Source organism: Equus przewalskii, chromosome 4, assembly GCF_037783145.1.
Source record: "Equus przewalskii isolate Varuska chromosome 4, EquPr2, whole genome shotgun sequence".
In the NCBI taxonomy this organism is placed as follows: Eukaryota; Metazoa; Chordata; class Mammalia; order Perissodactyla; family Equidae; genus Equus; species Equus przewalskii.
In genome coordinates, this window is record NC_091834.1 from 87,513,023 (window position 1) to 87,532,681 (window position 19,659).

At 38.6% G+C, this 19,659-nt stretch overlaps 1 protein-coding gene across 6 annotated transcripts in view; it reads left to right on the forward strand.

Moving 5' to 3' along the window:
* Positions 1–19,659, forward strand: part of EXOC4 (exocyst complex component 4) — a 758,598-nt gene that overhangs the window by 194,310 nt on the left and 544,629 nt on the right. For all 6 annotated transcript variants that reach the window (XR_011539582.1, XM_070617731.1, XM_070617732.1 and 3 more), the window contains exons 8-9: positions 3,189–3,334; positions 7,778–7,866. Coding sequence is in view for 5 of the 6 variants with exons in the window: in XM_070617731.1 (XP_070473832.1) it covers positions 3,189–3,334; positions 7,778–7,866 (235 nt within the window). In the remaining variant the exon portion in view is untranslated. The remainder of the gene's footprint in view (positions 1–3,188; positions 3,335–7,777; positions 7,867–19,659) is intronic.

Here is a 19,659-nt window from a genome sequence, read left to right on the forward strand (position 1 = left end):
AGGTGATTTTGATTGGAGTGTTGGTTTCATGTTGGGGAGAATAAGATACGATTGGAAATAGATATTGATGCCAGATTGTTGCAGCTGATGAGATGAGTAGCCTTATTTTGATAGCAGCAGCAGTGTTTTAGGAAGATCACTCTGTTGATGGAGTATGGGAAGGACTGGAAGAGTAAGGGATGGGGGGCAGAAAACTAAATGAGAAAACTGCATGAATTGAGCTAAGTTGGTGCCTGTCAGAATGAACAGGAGAAGGGCTAAACCAACAGAGAGTTGAGAGTGGTTAATGGACTTGGGGACTAACTCCATTGTGGATACAAAGGATAAGGGGATGTATCAAAAGACGGTTCTGAAGTTTTAAATCTGGAGGTCAGTGAGAATAAGAAGGTACCTGATAAACAGAAAGAAGACAGAAGGAATTACTGATTTTTATGGGAAGATGATTTAGGTTTCAGAATGTAGGGTTGATTTTTATGAGTGAATTATGTGAATATGTCAAGCATGCAGTCACAGATCTGGGACTAGAGCTTGAGAGAGAAATCAGGAATAAACTACGTCATGGTAAAGGAAATAACATATGTGAAGGCTACTTTTTGACGTCAGGAACGTAAAGACAAAAAAGAAGTAAGATTCTAGGTAAAGGATGAGGACCAACGCAAGATTTTTGTTGAGAAGGTAGAAATAGTACATGTTTGTGGATAGAAAAGGAGAAGCCAGTGGATAGGAATAGACTAACAATGCTGAGAGGTAATGATTTAGGGAACTTTATTGATGTGGAGAAAAAGAAGAGTGCTCTTAAAATACTTGGGTTTTAAGGATGCTAGTTAGTTAGGCCCTTGTCAGTCAGTATTTTATTATACAAAGCCAGTCATTGAATTCTAGGACAATAAGTACCTCAAAAGAATTACTTGGTTTAGTGTATCTTCATACTTTGGTAGAAATTTATTTTTGTCATTTGATTGGTGTTAAAACTAACACTTGAGCGAAACCAGTGCGTTTGTAGATTATCTTTCTACGTTCTATCAATTTGAAATTCTATTCTGGTTTATTAGCCTTCTTTTGATCACAGATTCCTTCAAACTGTGTTAGCATGACTGCCAAATCTGCAAAATAATTGAGTCCCTCCGTTGAGTTGTTGCTAAAGTAGAGACCCAATTCAATATTTCCCCTAACTATTGGGCAGTTTAGGTGATGTATTAACAGAGATAGTGTTTGTCGTTATATTACTTCATCACCCTGCTGAATAACACTCTAGTGGCCTCGTAAATAAATAAAAAAACATTGACCAATCTGTTAACATGTTTTATACTTTCCCAGTAAAATCTTTATTGTGCAGAAGATGAAATAAATAAAGTCCATTTGCTGCCACTCAGCCATTCTCATTGGCATTTTTTATGCTCTTGGTGAGAGGAGAGTGTCATGTGCAAGAGCACAGTCTGCAGAGTCATAAACCTGGGCTGAAATCCTGGCTTGTTATTCTGTAATTAGAAGACCTTAGGCTAATTTCAATTTTATTAAAACTTTTTTTTTAGAGCAGTTGAAGGTTGACAGCAAAATTAAGGGGAAGGTACAGAGATTTCCCATTAATCCCTACCCCTACACGTGCATATAGGTTAGCTTCTTAATACCACGAATTCTGTTTCTTCATCTCTAGGATGCAGATGGTAACTCCTCCTTCATGACGTTTTTAAATGTCCGCTATTTGATAAGTGCTCATAAGGGAGGCATAATTGACTTTAAAACTCACTTGAGCCATCATCATGTTCACAGGGTGCTTCATGTTTTTTGATGGTAGTGCTTAATGTGGTCCTCCAGTCTTTATTGAATGAATGAGTGCGCGAATGAATGCATGAATGCAGGAGTGAATAGTCCTGGGACCCTAAGTCTCTGAAAAGCTTTTACTTCAGTCATGGGTAGAATTGCTTGCCCGCATGTACTACACCACTTGGTTATCTTAAAATTTTACGTGTGGTAAGTGATTATAGAAATGAGTTGATAGACTCTATCCCCAGGTTAGATATTCTTTGGAACCATGATGATTTCTGTTCTAGATCCGCTATTTTCTTTCACAGCTGTGGGAACTTTTTAGTCTTTTAGACACTGGTCTTAGGAATAGTGGAACAGCTGATGCTAGTCCAGGCCCCACCCCCTGAGGCTCTAAAGTGGATTGATTTTATAAGCAGGACCCTCTGGCTTTAGCAATAAAAAAAAGCTGTTGCTTTTGTTGTTTTGAAGCACTAAATATGAGTAGTGGCCCTAGAAATTATTTGCAGGTCAGGACCACTTAGCCGACTCTGCCCTCCGATACCTCTTGTTGGCAGGTTTGTTAGAGAGCTTATCCACTGTGCTGTTAGAGTGGGGGATAAGGGCATGGACTGCAGATTCAGTCCACAGGCTTCGCTTTGCGGCTCCTGGACCTACTCCTGAGCCTCATTTCCTTATCTGTAATCTGACAACTAATTTACCTGATAAAATGTTGTGCTTTAAATGATATTACACATCTAAATGGATTAGCCCCTTGCCTGTAATAGCCCTTGCCCTCAGTAAATATTATGGCATTGTTGCTGATGCTGCTATAATTGGGAATAGTGAGGATTAAATTATGACTAAAGGAGAATATTGATTAACTCACTCAGCACGTTGCCTGGCATGTAGTAGGCCCTCAATAAAAATGTTCCCCTTACTCCTATGTTCAAATGCCTTCCACACTCCGTTCCAGTTTTAGGAGTAGGTAACAAATAGATGACTTTCTGGCTATAATGAATCTTTTTTCAGCTCTACAACTAGAAATTTGAATAGCTACGTTAATATACTTCTGAGTATCAAGAATTAAGTGTTAGAATTAGATTTTCTGTTTTTAAAATTGCTTTTCTTTCTTTCATTTTTTGTGAGGAAGATTGGCTCTGAGCTAACATCTGTTGCCAATCTTCCTCTTTTTCCTTGAGGAAGATTGTTGCTGAGCTAACATCTATACCAGTCTTCCTCTATCTTGTATGTGGGATGCCACCGCAGCATGGCTTGATGAGTGGTGTGCAGGTCTGTGCCCAGGATCCGAACCAGCGAACCCCAGGCTGCCGAAGTAGAGTGTGCGAACTTAACCACTATGCCACTGGGCCAGCTACATAAAATTACTTTTCGTAATAGCACATCACAAACGTGTGTATTAAACTGTTGATCTCATTGCACAGATGCTGTTGACTGAGTACTTGGATATGAAAAATACTCGTACGGCCTCTGAACCATCAGCTCAACTAAGTTATGCTAGCACTGGACGAGAGTTTGCAGCCTTTTTTGCCAAGAAGAAACCTCAAAGACCAAAAAATTCTCTTTTCAAGTAAGTGTCCCCCTCCTGGTAATATAGCAGGTGTCAAGAAGTGTTAGAGCCAAGTAAAGTGATTTTCTACTTTATTGACAGCCATTACTTCACCCAGTTAAAGTTGATTTGAAATCATTTATAGGAAGTGAATATATATTTAATTTTGTGGACTTTGTTTTCTTTAAGGGGAAGTGGCTGCTTTGGAGTATGGTTACTAGAGTATCTAGAACTTCTAATAAAAATAGCTGGAATTTGTTTCTGGGGAGTTTTATATAAAATGAAGAGAAATGAAACTCTCTAGTTGTTTCCGGGAATTTTATATGAAACGAAAGGAAATGAAATATTTCAACCCTTAAAAAAGCCCTAGGTGCCAAGAAACAGCCTTTGTTAATAAAATTATGCAAATCTCCCTAGCTGAGTAATATTGGATTTATTTGATTTAATACAGAAACAGTCTGGAAATTCTTATTTTCTAATTACTATCAGGTACCCCTACCAGGCCATGTATGTATTTTAAGTGTATGTCACTTGGTAACAGCTAACAGTTAATATTATTACTAATATTAATAACAACAACAACAATAACAGCTATCATTGATTGAGTTCTTACTATGTACTGGGCACTGTGGTAGATGAGTTTCTCAAAATAACCTCAATTAAACATAATTTAATTCAGATTATACCAAATTTTGGCAGCTGGAGTAATGGCTAACAGTCACGATGTCCTTACTAACTGTTAGCTGAGGAATTAAGCCATTTCCTGGATTATCTCATTTACTCATTACAACAACCTTATAGGCATGAGTTCTCTTTTTTAATCCTCTTTTACACATAAAAAAAATTGAGGCACAAGAGAGATTAGGTAATTTATGTACGTTCCCATCACTAACAAGTGGTAGAAGCAGGGTTTAATCTTGGCAGACCTTTGTGTTCTTTTGAGGAGTTAATAGGTACTTAAGAAGTTGTGTCTGTAAATCTAAGCCTATGAAGTGACTACAGAAGTATCATCCCAGTATTTTGAATTCATTCTTTTTGAATAGTTGAGGCTCCAGTATCTTTTATTGATTCACTTTTCAGATTTGTTTTTTATCATGGATTCATAGAGTTCTTAATCATTAAGGAAGGTTTCAACAGTTCATTTATCTCGTGGTCTAGAGGAGAGGAGATTTACTGTGCCTGCGCTGGGATAAAATCCATTCTGTTTATTGAATACGTTCCTTTTTTTTTTACAATTTTGTTTAGAGGTTGGATGCAGTATCAGTTAAAACGCTTTAGTCTGCAAGTAACGTAGGACCCCAAATGGTGTAGAGTAAATCTTAGGAAAGTTATTATCTCACACAATCAGGATGAATGTGGAAGATTCCTTAATTCACCAGTACAATATTATCAAGGACCCAGCCCTTTCCACTTCTCTGTCTTTAGAAATGAACATGGTGATGCATAGGGAATGGGGTCTGATTCTTCCTGCACATCATTTTTTTTTAAATTGGTAGATTTTATTTTTTATAGCAATTTGAGGTTTACAGAAAAATCAAGCAGACAGTATAGAGAGTTCCCACTCTCCCCCGCCCCCACAGTTTCCCCTGTTATTAACATCTTGCATTAATGTGGTACATTTGTTACAGTTGATGAACCAGGTTCTGAGAACTGCATAGCGCCATGTATCCACCATTACCGTATTATACAGAACAGGTTCACTGCCCTAAATATTCCCTGTTTTCTACTTATTCATTCCTCCCTCTTTTCCCCATCCCCTGAACCCCTGGTAATCATTGATCTTTTTACTTTCTCTATAGTTTGCTGTTTCCAGAGTGTCTTATAGTTGGAATCATCAGTATGTAGCCTTTTCAGACAGTCTTCTTTCACTTGGTAATACACATGTAGGGCTCCTCCATGTCTTTGTGGCTTGATAGATCATCTCTTTGGATGGCTGAGTAATATTCCATTGTGTGGATGTACCACAGTTTGTTTTTCCATTCAACTGTTGAGAGACATCTGGTTGTTCCACCTTCTGGCAGTTCTGGATAAAGCTGCTATAAACATGTGCAGGTTTCTGTGTAAGTTTTCAACTCATTTGGGTAACACCAGGAGCATGATTGCTGGATCATATGGTAAGGCTATGCTGAGCTTTGTAAGACACTACCAAACTGTCTTCCCAAGTGGCTCGACCGTTTAAAATCATTTTTATTAATAACTTATTACTACTTAGCGTTTATTAAGCTTTTCTGCCAGTGACAAAGCTCCTCTGCAAGTTTTCCTCAAGAAAACTAGGATCGGATCTAATGCCCGTTCCTATACCAGTCACTGGCAAGGGGAAGCTGACCATGGTTATTGTCTTAAACCGGTCAGGGTTCCTCTCTGGGGATAGGTCTCGAGCTGGAGAGGAGCCGCTTTTCCTGAGCACATTGCTGAGGGCAGAGGGAACAAGGAAGAGAATACCTGCATAGAATGGGGGCTAGGCCAGCAAGCAAGAGAGAGAGCGCAAGCAAAAGGTGTTTGACAGTGGCCACTGAGACTGCCTCAGATGCTGCCTAATCCTTAGGCCTTTTCTTTCTTTCTTTCTTTTGTTCTCCCCCTAGTTCAACTTACCATTCTAAACCTGAGTGTATTGCAGAAAGTGGATTTCAGGGTTTTTAGATTTCATGCTCTCAACCATCACCCCTAACTTTCAGCCTCAGACCACAGGGACATTTTCAAACATTTAGCCAGTCCTGAGATTGGAGAATTGGAAACATATAAATGGTTAGAAATGAATAAATTAACTTAAATAATTGTCATACATTTATTATTATTGCATAGTAATAAAAACTCATCACCCACACAGAATTAGACCATTATTTGCCTGTTTCTAGTCTTGATTCTACCATTAATGAGCCGTGTGAGCCAGAACAGGTCTCCTGTCTTAAAGGGCCTCCTTTGACTATAAAATAAGGCGGTGAGACTGAATCATCTCTGGTGCCTCTTTTACTATAAAATTATATCAATCTGTGACTTGTTGCAAACATAAAAAGGATTCCTGAGTAGCAAAAATACATCAGCTCATAAAGGAGTAAGATTTGGCAACCTGTAATCTGTTTTTATCACATCCATGAAGGACTTTATTACTCTCTTTAATTGCCCCTAGCCAAGGTTAATTAAGTGTGTTTAAGTTCTCTCTTATTGTGTAATGTGTGCCTCTCTATTCTTTGCTCAAGAGTTAATTTTTTTCCCTTGCCATTTCTGATCAATAGCTGTCAGCATGCTTTGGAGAGGTCAGTGGCTTCTTTTCTGCACTTGACTGGCAGGTGGCACTTTTGAAGTACTGCACACTTTGCCTTCCTTCTGGCTGTTAGTACCCTGTTAGTTCTTGGCAGGGTGCAGAGAGAGGATCAAGTAACCCAGGGGTTGGCCTCAGACTGACATTCATTTTGGTATTCATCTTCCTTGTTAAGGAATGGATAAAGAAGGCATAATTAAGAAAATGATGGTGCTTCTACCTTGTTGCCAGAAACCTACCCCATTATCACTGTTGCTCTTTCCTTATGTTGCTGTTTACCCCTTAGTGACAGTAATTCTTTGAAGGATTTCTCCTGTCAGCTTGTTATTCTGACTTTGAAAATCTCAGGTTTGAAATGGAATTTCTTAGCACATCAAAGGATTTGCTGTTTGATACAGTCATAATTTTCCCTGTGTTTTTGTTCCTTACCTGCAAGTTTCTCTTCAGACTCTGATTTGTTTTTGTTTTTTCTGTTTTGTATTCATTGTTTTCGCTTTTAGAGACCTGTTCTATATCATGAGCCTATCCTCCCTGTTTCTAACCTCTGAAACAGTTCCTGGGTGGGTGTCAACGAACAGCTTGTACCTTGGTATTTTTAAAAGTATTTTGTGTGGTAGGTGGCAGGTCAAAAACGTGGCAGCCATTTAGAAACTATATCGTTTTGGGGGACTTTGAAGGAGAGACCATGAGTGCCTTGCTTCTAGGGTGTGGTTATTCAGCAGCATTTCCAGCATGCCGTTTGTACTAGCCTTCTAACTGGGGGAATTAGAAAGGCAGGATGTCTGCTCTGAGGAGCTAGGATTTCTGTTGTGGCAGGTGACAGTCACTGAAGGCTTTTGAGCTAGATAGTATCTTAAGAATGACTTTGTAGACACCCTTCTTACTGTGTGTATAGGGATCCTGGCAAAGGATGATTGTGTTCTGGAGGCAAAAGAAAGTTGCAACAGATCAGAGTTGTACCAGTTGAAATGGAGAATGAGCACAAGATCCAAACCTTGTTGCAGAGGAGTGTTATCCTGGAATTTTCTTCATAAATCAAGGTGTATGGCAGCTGGCCCTGGCCCTGTTGTGGAATAGCCAGAACGTCTTGGTCATGGAACGTCAGGGAGCATCACATAGCCTAGAGTAGAACTTCCAGGATACATAGCTGGGCACCACCTATTTGTTGCCACCTAACCATTTGTTTACCCTGCGTTTCATTGCAGATTCGAATCGTCCTCCCATGCCATCAGTATGAGTGCCTATTTGCGAGAGCAGAGAAGGGAGCTCTACAGTCGGAGTGGAGAACTTCAAGGTGGGTGATTGAGCTTCTCTGGAAAAACTAGTTTTCTGGAGGAAGGTCTGAAATGTTTATAGCGTGTGAGTCTGTGGTCTGCATTCACAGGGTTTTTTTTTAAGATCAAGATTTAAAGACTTGGTGATCTGTTTCTTCTATCATTTCCCAGTATCTGCTGCCAAGCAATTAAAACTATTACTATGGCCATGGGATTTATAGACCTGCTACCATTCAAGAGGGAACTCAAAGCAAAAAGAGGTGAGGTTAGTCTTTTCTTGCTTAAAGATGGCAGGAGTACCTGAGTTTTGGAAAAGGGCAAATGCAGCCTGTCATGATGTAAAGGCAAGAAGGATACCTCTAAATAGTATGTTCGAATCAACATGACTTTGATGCACAGAATATTTGATACCCATGTGTGGTTACTGAAGAGTTGTAATCTGAAGGACAAAATACTTAGAAAATAAATAAGTAAATTCAATTAAGTAAGGAAAAAAAAAACCAAGGGTCAGCCCCATGGCCTAGTGGTTACATTGGGTGTGCTGCACTTTGGCGGCCTGGGTTCAGTTCTCAGGCACTGACATACACCACTTGTTGGTGGACATGCTGTGGTGGTGACCCACACACAAAATGGAGGAAGATTGGCACAGATGTTAGCTCAGGGCAAATCTTTCTCAAGCAAAAAGAGGAAGATTGGCAACAGGTATTAGCTAAGGGTGAATCGTCCTCAGCAAAAAAAAAAAAAAAAAAATCAGAGTCATTAACATTTTCTTCTGTGAAAAGAGGATGCTAATCATGGTAAATGTAATCAATTAAGAAAGATTTGTGAGGACCTGCCAAGTTAAAGACATTCTAAGCCTTGGAAAGGATGGAAGTCAGGGCAAGGAAATAAAAGATAAAGCCTCAGGTATGTAAGTAAGGCATGAATTTCAATAATAGTATCAGGAAGTAAATGCTAACAACTAAGTAGATGGTATTACTAGTGTTGTTGAGAGAAAGGAGTGATATTTAAATTATTTTAGAACTGTGGGCTTTCTCTGTGAGGGATTGATAGGAACACTTTCACTGTTTTTGAGCATTGGAGGCCTGGACTATTTTGCAGTGACTAGTCTATGCAATTAAATATTTAGTTTTCAAGATTCATCATAGTTCTACATCAAAATACTATGAAGTAACCAGCAAGTCTTTCTGAATTTAAAGACTATTGCCTAGTCATTCCTACCTTCATTATTAATCTAAATACTTGTAAGTTTTCTCAAAGATTCTGCTATGTTCTCTCATATTTATATCACAGGAATAGTACCACAGCTCATATGTATAGGTAACAGAACTAAAAGCCTAGAAATGTGTTAAAGTGTTGTTACACATTCTGGACGATGTGAAATGTATGTCTTGGAGTCCTAAAGTCCAAGAGTACGAGAATAGTTAGAATTGGGGCAAATGAAGGAGTGACCCATTCTACTGTCAGACAAGGAGTGAAGGAGGAGGGGGACTTAGGATCATACCTAATGGGCATAGCAGATTATCTGGGGCTAGAGAGATCTTCTGTACTCACAGTGCCCTAATTTTAATTTCAGAATTGGCTTAAGGAATTGTTTAAATTTACCTCCATAATTTCTCTCCATCTGGCTTCTAGTATATGAAATTCCTTTAATGGGGACAAAGTCTTTATTTCTTTCTTCCTTTTTTTTTTTTTTTTTTTTTTTTAGCTTGAATCCTAGTCATTTCTTTCTTTTATTAATTATAAACTTGTTGTTGTTGGTGGTGGTGAGGAAGATTGGCCCTGAGCTGACATCTGTGCCAATCTTCCTCTATTTTGTATGCAGGACAGGATGCCTCCATAACGTGGCTGATGAGTGGAGTAGGTCTTTGCCTGGGGTCTCAACCCATGAACCCAGGACGCCAAAACAGAGCACGTGGAACTTTAACTGCTTGGCCATGTGGCTGGCCCCAATAAACTATTTTTTAGAGCAGTTTAGTTTCACAGCAAAATTGAGTGGAAAGTACAAAGAATTCTTATGTACTCCCTGTCCCCCAACAGACACAACCTCCCCTACTATTGACATCCTCACCACAATGAAGCCTTTCATTTGACACTTAAAGATGAAAAGGTAGCCATATAATTAATAGGACAGGAGTGAAAGCTGTCACTCACTCAGATTCAATCATAATTAGTCAACATGGGTAAATGACTAGCTTCTTTCTTTTGTTTTGTTAGATAGTGAGAATTGTAAGCACTCTGTGCTCCAGCTCTGTGGAATGGTTTTCAATGAGGCCCCTCCCCACCAGTGGTCTGTGATATCTTGAGAGAGAGTGTAGCAAAGCAATGAAGAGCAGAGGGTTCTGGGCCCAAATTCCTACATTTAAAATTTAGCTCCCCATTTACTAGCCTCGTAACCTCTGTGCCTCTGTTTCCCTATCTCTGAATGGGATAGAATGGGGACAGAAATAATGGTACCTACTTCATGAATTGTTGTGATAGTTAGGTGAGCTAAGCTATGAATAGTGTTTAGAAAACTGCCTGACATATAGTAAATGTTATGCCTTCCTCCTTCTCAAACATTGTTATTATTGCTAGGACTGTCATGGGTGTACTGCATAACAGCGTTTCAGTCAGCGACGGACCATGCATACAATAGTGATCCCATAAGATTAGTACAGTATAGCCTAGGTGTGTAGTAGGCTGTACCATCTAGGTTAGTGTTGGTACACACTATGATGTTTGCGCAATGACAAAATCCCCTAATGATGCATTTCTCAGCACTTATCCTTGCCATTAAGCGATGCGTGGATGTACTGTCAGAGTTTTCGTATGCATTCTATTTGTCTCTTTGTCTGGCTAAATCCTACTTGGCTTTCCAACTTAAATGTTTTTTTGTAAACATTGGCACCTGAGCTAACAACTGTTGCCAATCTTCTTTTTTTCTTTTCTGCTTTTTGTCCCCAAATCCCCCCAGTACATAGTTGTATATTTTAGTTGTGGTTCCTTCTAGTTGTGGCATGTGGGACACCTCCTCAACATGGCCTGATGAGCGGTGCCATGTCCTCGCCCAGGATCCCAACCAGCGAAACCCTGGGGTGCCGCAGCAGAGCGCGTGAACTTAACACTCGGCCACGGGGCCGTCTCCTCCAACTTAAATTTAATTGCCACTTATTCTCATGAGCCCTCCCTGCTGGTCCCTCCTCTCCCCAACCTACCATACGCACACTCTGGGGCTGCGGCCCCTGCTGTATGCTCACATCTTTAGAGTTCCCTTTCTGAGCATTTTCCACACTACGTTGTGGATTATGCTCACTTGTCTGAGTCTGCCACAAAACTAAAAGCTTCATGAAGGAAATACTGTTTTATTTCCTGAGCTTAGCACAGTGCCTGGTACAGTAAATGTTCAGTAAATACTGGTGACAGAATGAATGAGGACAATTGAGGTCTAAAGTAGGATAGCTGAGCTTACCACTGAGAGGTACGATGGGCCCCCAAGGAGATGGGGCCCTGACAGCCATTATCAGCTTCATGGGTTCCCATTAGCTTTTAAGTTTAAGGAGAAGCAGAGGCTGTTCAGAGATCTGTTTTTGCTCTCTGCATTTATACATAACTTCATTAAGTAGAAATGCTGCCCTTGAGCTGTGTGGCCTAGGACAACACTGCTATATGAAATTGGAAAACATTTTAAAATCTAACTAAGTTACAGAGGAAGTTTATTCTATGAGGATGGTTAATTGAAGAATCATTATAATCTAACTAGGAACTTTCCCATCCTTCAAAAAGTTAATTGAAAAATGGAACTTTCAGACAATAGTCTATTGTACTTATGAGTATTCAGCAAAATAGGAGGATTTATCTCTGGTTACAAGGGGAGAAAGTAGTTAGCAAACATATCATGTTCATAATAATCATTAAAAAATAATTTAACTGAGCTGCCATGTCACATGCTAGATGAGAGAATAGGTCAGCTGATCATTTTTTTGTAAGAGTTTGATTTTGTTTTATTCAGGAACAAAAGTTTCTCTGATGAATGCTTTTAATATTTCGACAGGAATAAAAGGAAAAAAATCACACCTATTTTCCATTAAAAATGACCATCCTTTTTCAGTTATTCTATTAATCTGACTGGTCCAAGGACCACAGTGAGATCTGCATTTCAGCTTATCCTTGAAAAGGCATGATTGAATAGTTCAGTCAAATCATAGAGACTGGCAGAAGATTTTTGTCTCTTTTCTTAACGCCACACAGCAGGCTTCGCTTCCCAGTGGTTTGGTTCATGGGGTCAACTTTTCCTTCTGTTGCAGGGGAAATCCACCAGAAAGACCATCAAAGTAATATTAAAAAGCTCAAATTTTAGAACAGTTAAATTCCTGCCAACAAATTGCAGTTTATCATGCAATTAAAAATGTTATTCAACCTAACAACACACAAGGGGAAAAAAGAATGAAAAAATGTGATTTCTTTGGTATCATCAACCCATCTCAGTTGGCTCTAACTGTTAGGGTACAGATGGTTCATTATATAGTCTGCTGTTGGCAATTGGGCTGAGGAGGTGGGGATGCTGTTTCAAAGTGTGCAAGATAACAGGTGGAAGTCTAACTTGTGTGTGTGTCTACGTTAATCATAGACTTCCTGTTGTTTTGAGCATCTCTCCTGCTTCATTGTACTGCTTAGATAGCCGTGCCATAGGTTAGAAAGATAGTAGTTTTAATGAATGTTTAGCTTGAATGTAGCTTCTCGGTTTTAATGTGTGATTCTTCAGGAGGATAAGATAACTGATGAACATGCTATCTCACGAGGGTTAAAAAAAAATCAAAATACTGCTCATGACCAAAATAAGCTCTTAGGTTAATCAGTCCCACTGTGTCTCGTTTTTCTCATTTGACAAATAGAGCTGTTATCAGTTCTGACTACTTTAGGGAGCTGTTTTGACTATAAAAGTAGATATTAAAACTCTGGAAAACTTCAAATATAGCTATAATTGATTTATATTAAAATGATTCTTTTGTGGAATTAGGAGAACTGTGTTCACTTCTTTATCTCTTGTTTTCTCCCCCCCTCCAGTCTCATGGTCCCACTGAGTTGGCTCTCCTCAAGGTCACCAGTGACCTCCATCTTGGCAGATTCGAAGATGTGGCAGATTTGCTTTTCTGTGTTCCTCTCACTTGATCTTGCAGCAGCTCTTTCCCTTTTCTCCTCCTCACGTTCTTTCTGAGTCTTCTCAGGCGCAGTTGGCGTGTCTCATGGTTTGGTCCTGGGGTCTTTCCTGTGCTCACTGTGTAGACTCTCCCCAGGTCATCTCAGCCAAAACCAAGCTTTGCTTAGTGCCTGGGTGCAGATGACTTCCAGATCTGCTCTCCTTCCCAAATCTCTTTATTGTTTCCTGACCTCCTCCAGTATCTTGCCCCCCATCTTGTCATTCTTTATCACAACATGCCTTTTATTTTCCTCATAACACTTTTCTTAATATGTACATGTGTTGTTAACTCCTTAATTTTCTGTGTTTCCCTCAAAATACCCAAAATGCAAGACTTATTCATTAGTGCATTCCAGTGCCTCAGACAATGCTTGACTTGAATTAGGCACTTAAAAAACACGTGATGGGGAAGACCTCTATCCTCACTATCTCCTTAGGTGCAGGTATAAGCCTTACTTATCTGAGTAATGTTAGTGAGAGTTAAGTAACATGTAGAGTAAGAGTCCTGTGCTTTGTCTTGGCTTATTTTTAAAGATAATAAAAGTACAAATGGCTAGAGTACATTAGCTGTCATTGATCCAAGTAGAAATGTATAGTCAGTTTTGATTACAGTTTTTTTCCTGTCTTGGAGCTACTCAGTACTTATGTTTGTACTCTAAAATATTACTTTTAGAGTGCCATTTTTATTCCCATTAGTTTAATGAGTGGCTTTCTATAGCCCTGACATTAAAATAGTCTGTAAAGCTCCAACCACTTGAGAATTGACTTCTCTAAGAGGATTTGCTTTACATAGTAAATATGGAAGTACTGGCATCAGGGAAAACTGGGCTTTTATACAGACCTGACCTGAATTTTCTGAGTTTTTCTCTCTGATGGGTTGTTGGTGACTGGGGTTGTGAATGCTTAATGATATTGTATGTAATTAATCTGTTTGGAGGTGCCTTGCCTTAAGGTAAGGCAATGTCTGATACAGATCAACTGTGAGTTGATTCTCCTTTTTACAAAAGGATTTATAATAGCATTTCTTAAACAGCAAGCTGTTCTGTAATGGAGCATTTAAAGCAAGATTTCATTTGTGCACAGGTTTTCAGGATGTTTTGGCTAAAGCGAGGTACAACAATTTCACGCTCATACTCTCCACTTGTTCTACAGTCTTCAGTATAAGAAGCACTTGTAAAAGCTTTATATCCTGAAATTTGATTAAAAAATTCTTTGTAGTCCTTTAAATTTGCTTAATAACTTTGTTAGTAACTATGTAACAGTATGCTGGGGACATGAAAAAAAGTACATTTTTTTCTTCTTAAAATTGCGTATAATTATTTCAAAATAACCTTAATCTTTCATAGTTATCTCTTCTGTTTTAGATTATAAAATAGTGTATAAAAATTGATTCCCCTTCTTTTTGTATATTTCAATTCTTTTTTAAAAGATTGATCTTAACTTACTTACATGTAAGATTTGTCTTATAATGAAATTATAATGGAATTTTTATAAATGCTAATTTCTTTATCTGTTCCTAAGAAGTAGTGAGTAATAAATATACTTTCTTCAGGTCATGAACAGACTAATGCATTATTTCAAATCATTTAAGAAATAAAAATATTCCTTATGCCAAGACTGTTATTGAGTATACCACCTTTAGCCTTAATCTGTGCAATGTAGATATTTATTTTAAAATGTTCTTCGTTTGTGGGTTCAATTTATATAAAATGGATTTATTTTCTGACTAATTCTAGTTCATACAACATTCTCTCTACCCAGTGGACAAACCACTGGTAGCCAAGCCATGTGGAAGAGCCTGGAGGTCATGAGAAAATGATCTTGAGAGTGCAAAATAGCCATCACAAAGCCTTAGTAAAGCCTGAGAGCCTCGCTCTTGAGAAAGATCCTTCGTCATCACAGAAATCTGGTTGAGGGCATATAACTTTATTTTTAGAAAACTTCTTTTCTGCTCATTTATTCATTTATCCATACAGATGTGAGAAAAGAAGGAATGCTGTTGAATTCTCATTCATTGTATTGAGCTTTAAAAATGATACATATGCAGTTCTCTTTATGTATATTTATACTTCAATTAAGTTTTTTTAAACTAAGAATGAAAAAATAAAAACTCCTAACATGATGTAAAAGAAAATTTTAAAGTTACCTTCTCATATTTTTCATCATTTGGTTCACTTTAATTTTTTAATGTAAAAATAACAGCTTTGCTCATTTTCTTAGACTTTCTTTAGGAGATTAAGAAATTATATTTTTTGCAACTCTAGTAGTTTATATGATACAACGAATTCTGACTTGAGGTATTTTAGAAAATAGAAAAGACCACAAACATTTATGGTATACAGTGAAGGAGGTAATTATTAGAAACTGATGAGAATGCTACATAACAAGTTTTCACTGTCCCAGTAAGACACAATTCATGAGGAATTTTACATTTTCAAAGTGTAGGGTTGAGTTCTTTCAGGAATTGTAATAGTTAGAGATTACCTTATCTGAAGTGATTGATTATCAAAATTCAGAAGAAACTGATATAAACGTGCATGTAGTATAATGTCTAGAAAATAAAACAATAGATTTTAATGGTAGAAAGTGCTTTAGAACTCATAATCTCGTACTTTTCAAACTCATTTTTCAGACATAGAGCCCATCTTCTGTTTAAGGTTTATTTCACAGTTCAATATAGAAAACATTAGTGTAGAGACGGTTTGACTAAGTGGGGTTGGGGGCTCAGAACCCCACCTGCTTAGACCCCTGCTCCATCGGCCCCTCTCCCCTCCCCTGTGGGGCACCTGAGGCACCATTAGCAAACTAACGACTCTCGGAAGAAGATCCCTGTACAAAGGGAAATTTGATGTGGGAGAGAGATGACACCACCAACGTGTAGAGATAGGAGAAACTAGTCAAGAATGGGTAAAGACAGTTGATTATTCATAAAGCAAAAAAGACATTGGATTTGAACCTTACATCATTTAGGAAAATAAAAATTTGGTTGGTCGAGAACTCAAATGTGAAAGGCAAAACCTATTGATGAGGATGTTCATAGCAGCATTGTTTGAATAACAAAAACCTGGAAATAAATACCATAGACAGGAGAATGGATTTATAAATTGTGGTATAGCCATATAGTGGAATGTTATGTAGCAATGAAAATCAATGCACTATACTATGCATTAAGTTGATTGACTCTCAAAAGTAGTCACATAAGAATATATATATAGTCTAATTCCATGTTTATGAAGGTAAGGAGCAGTCAGAACTGAATAGTATCTTCTTTAAGCATACATCCTTATGTGATGCAAATGTAAAGAAGGTAAGGTGGGGGCATAAATAAAAAACTCAGAAAAGAGATCGCCCTTGGAGAGGATGGAGAAGGATAAAATTAGAAGAGCACATGGGGCTTCAAGGATAATAGTGCTGTTCTATTTCTTAAGCTAAATGATGGAAATACTGTTGTTTATTATTTTTAAAACTGTACAGATGTCACATACTCTCATATATTACACATTTCCTAAAAAGTATAAATATAACAATTTTTAAAAAGCCCTCGTAAATCTCCAAAGAGAAAATCATATGTGTAGTCTGATGCTCTCATTTAGAAGTCTAAACCAAATGGGGAGTTTTCTGTGAGAGCTAGATTGGTTCTTTGGCCTGCACCATTCCACTGAAACTCCTAGTCCATGCCGAAGCTGTAAATTTTTATTGAACCAGTACTGTACTTTAAGTTGTTCCTGAGAAGACAACTTCAGGGTCAGGGGGGCTCCTCCCCAACTTGCCTGTTCTCTCCTCTCTCTCATCCTCCATTGGGGATGTCAGAACCCAGCATTAAGTCAAGTCAGCAGCTATTCTACTTTTGTTTCCTGTGTTTTCTAGGACTTTCTGTTTGCGTATTGAATCTGTATAGATTTGTTATATTTATTTGTACTGGACACTTCACTAGGCCTTTAGGATACTGTAGTAAGCAGAACCAAGTTTTGCCTTTGAAAGGCAAAAGAACAGAAAGGGGCCATGAATGTGTCACAGACAGTATTTGTTCTCCCTTTCCTCTATATTAATAGAGCCCTTGATTTTTAGTTGGACACATGGCTACCCAAAATACAAATATTTCTAAACTTTTTTTGCAGCCAGCCATGGACACATAATTTAATTCTAACCAACAGAATGTGAGTGACAGTGATGTGTATAACTTCAGGTCTTACATTTAAAAGGAAGGACTCTTCTTCTCTTCCAGCCCTGTGCATGTGTGAAGGTGTTCATACACATAATATGAATGAAATGTAGTGGTGAGCCGTCTTAGACCATGCAGGTGAGGCAGTATTGTAGGGCTGGAAGAGTAATGAGATAGAAGGAGCTGGGTTCTGATACTGTGAAGTGTCGCTCCTCTGATGACCAGAGCCACTGTACCATCCTCGACGAGAGAGGAATAAATTCTGTCTTTTGTCATTAGTATTTTGGTTCTTTGTTACTTGCAGCCTTACTTATATCCTAATTAATTCAACATGCGAATAAGTGATCACAGCTCTGTGATACCCATTATGATGGAGTTGTATATATATGTAACTGAGATGTGTATACAATTGCTGGGAAAGGCAGGGAAGCTTTCATAAGTACTTAAGGTTCAAGCTGCTTGTAAAAGAGAAAGAGAATCTTTCCAGATAAAGAAAGAAGGGGTGGGCATTTCAGGCAGTGGCATGACAAGGATAAATGTATGAAAGTGTGAGAGTATAGGCTTTTCTCATTTTATAACATGAATTGGATATAACTCTTTGTGTTAAATAAGGTAGGTAGTTTATGTATGCAGACCTCTACTGATTATAATTTGTTACTTTCAGGAACAAAAGATTGTTCCTGAAAAGACACCAAAATTGTGAATGGCTTTGGCCATTGTTCATCATAACAGTTACGAGATTAAGAATTGATAGAAGCCAGTGATGTACTGGTCATGATAGGAAAATAAAAGTGATTATTGGGACCGGCTCCGTGGCCGAGTGGTTAAGTTTGCGCACTCCGCTGCGGCGGCCCAGGGTTTGGATCCTGGGCGAGGACATGGCACCACTCGTCAGGCCACGTTGAGGCAGCGTCCCACATCCCACAACTAGAAGGACATGCAACTAAGATATACAACCGTGTACAAGGCGGGGGTTTGGGGAGATAAAGCAGAAAAAAAAAAAAAGATTGGCAACAGTTGTTAGCCCAGGTGCCAATCTTTAAAAAAAAAAAAAGAAGTCATCCCCCCCCCCAAAAGTCATTATTATAGTTGAGCAAAAGCTAAATGTAATCACAAACTGGATTGTCTGAGTGGTGTTCAAGTGGTATAGCCATGCCACTTTATTATTTAAAATCCTATAGGAAACCTAACTTTGTTTTAAATGCAACTATTGTATTGTATCAGACTGTGCATGGTAGATTTGGCTGGAGATATTGGCAGGGGCTGGATCATGAAGGACCTAATTCTAACCTAATTCCTAACCTAATTCCAAAGTACCTTGTTCAGCTTGGACTGCAAATGGCAGCTTGGTTCTGTATGGAGATTGCAGAATTCTGTGTGCTCACATCTGATTTCCAGCTTGTAATTATGGTGTGGATGAAAATATACATCAAGTTACTTTTGGCTTCACCACAATTTTAAACTCCAAAAGCCCATATTACAGTAATATATGATAGTATGTGTGAATGCTACATGAATATTATAATAGTCATAATATAGGATGTTCATTCCTAGAATTGTGATGACATCTTCTGAATTGCAGCCAGTTCATTTGCATATTCATGCCCACTTAGCTCAAATAAGTCCCTGTTTGTTTGCACATTAATGTCTGATTTCAGCACCAGTTAACTAATTTACATATCCCTGTTCAGTTGGTTAGTGATGCTCGTATGTGGAATATTGGTGCGGCTGTTTGTGCTTTGAGTAGCTTGGGGAGCATCACGGTTTAGTGGAAGGAGTACCTATTATTCATCCTGCTTTTACTAGGCAAGTCTCTTTGCCTTTCTGTGCCCTGGATTACTCATCTGTGTAATGAAGTTAGCAACATTTACCCTGCCTGTTTCTTAGGGTTGTTGTAAGTATCAAATGACATATAGGAGGTGACAACATACAGTCAACATTTCTGTACCAACTGTGTTCTAGGCCCTCCTTCTGGAACATCTGCATATGGGAGAATTCTAGATGCCATGGAGGACAAGACATGCAAATAGAATTTTAATGAACGTTATAAGTACTTTGGGGACCATAGAGGAGAAAACACTTAACTTTCCCAGGGAGAACCATAGAAGGTGTTACAAAAGAGGAATCTTTCTACTGAAATTGGGAAGATGAGTTAACCAGACTGACCAGGGGAAGGGTGCTCACTGCAGGGAGGGAGATGTGAAACAACACGCAGATGTGTGAGCGCTTCATGGAGCTGTAGGCAGTTTGCTGTGGTTGAAGCACAGAGTGTATGAGGAAGATTTGACCTAGACAAGGGTGACAGGTGGGCAGATCTCAAGGGACCTGGTATAACAGCAAGAAGGCATGGTGTTTTTCATATGGGTGATAGGGAGTCGTCTAAGGGTTTAAAGCTCGAGAGTGGCGTAATCAAATATGCATTTTAGAGAAAGTATTCCCGTGTCTATGTGGAGGCTGAATTGAGTGCACTGA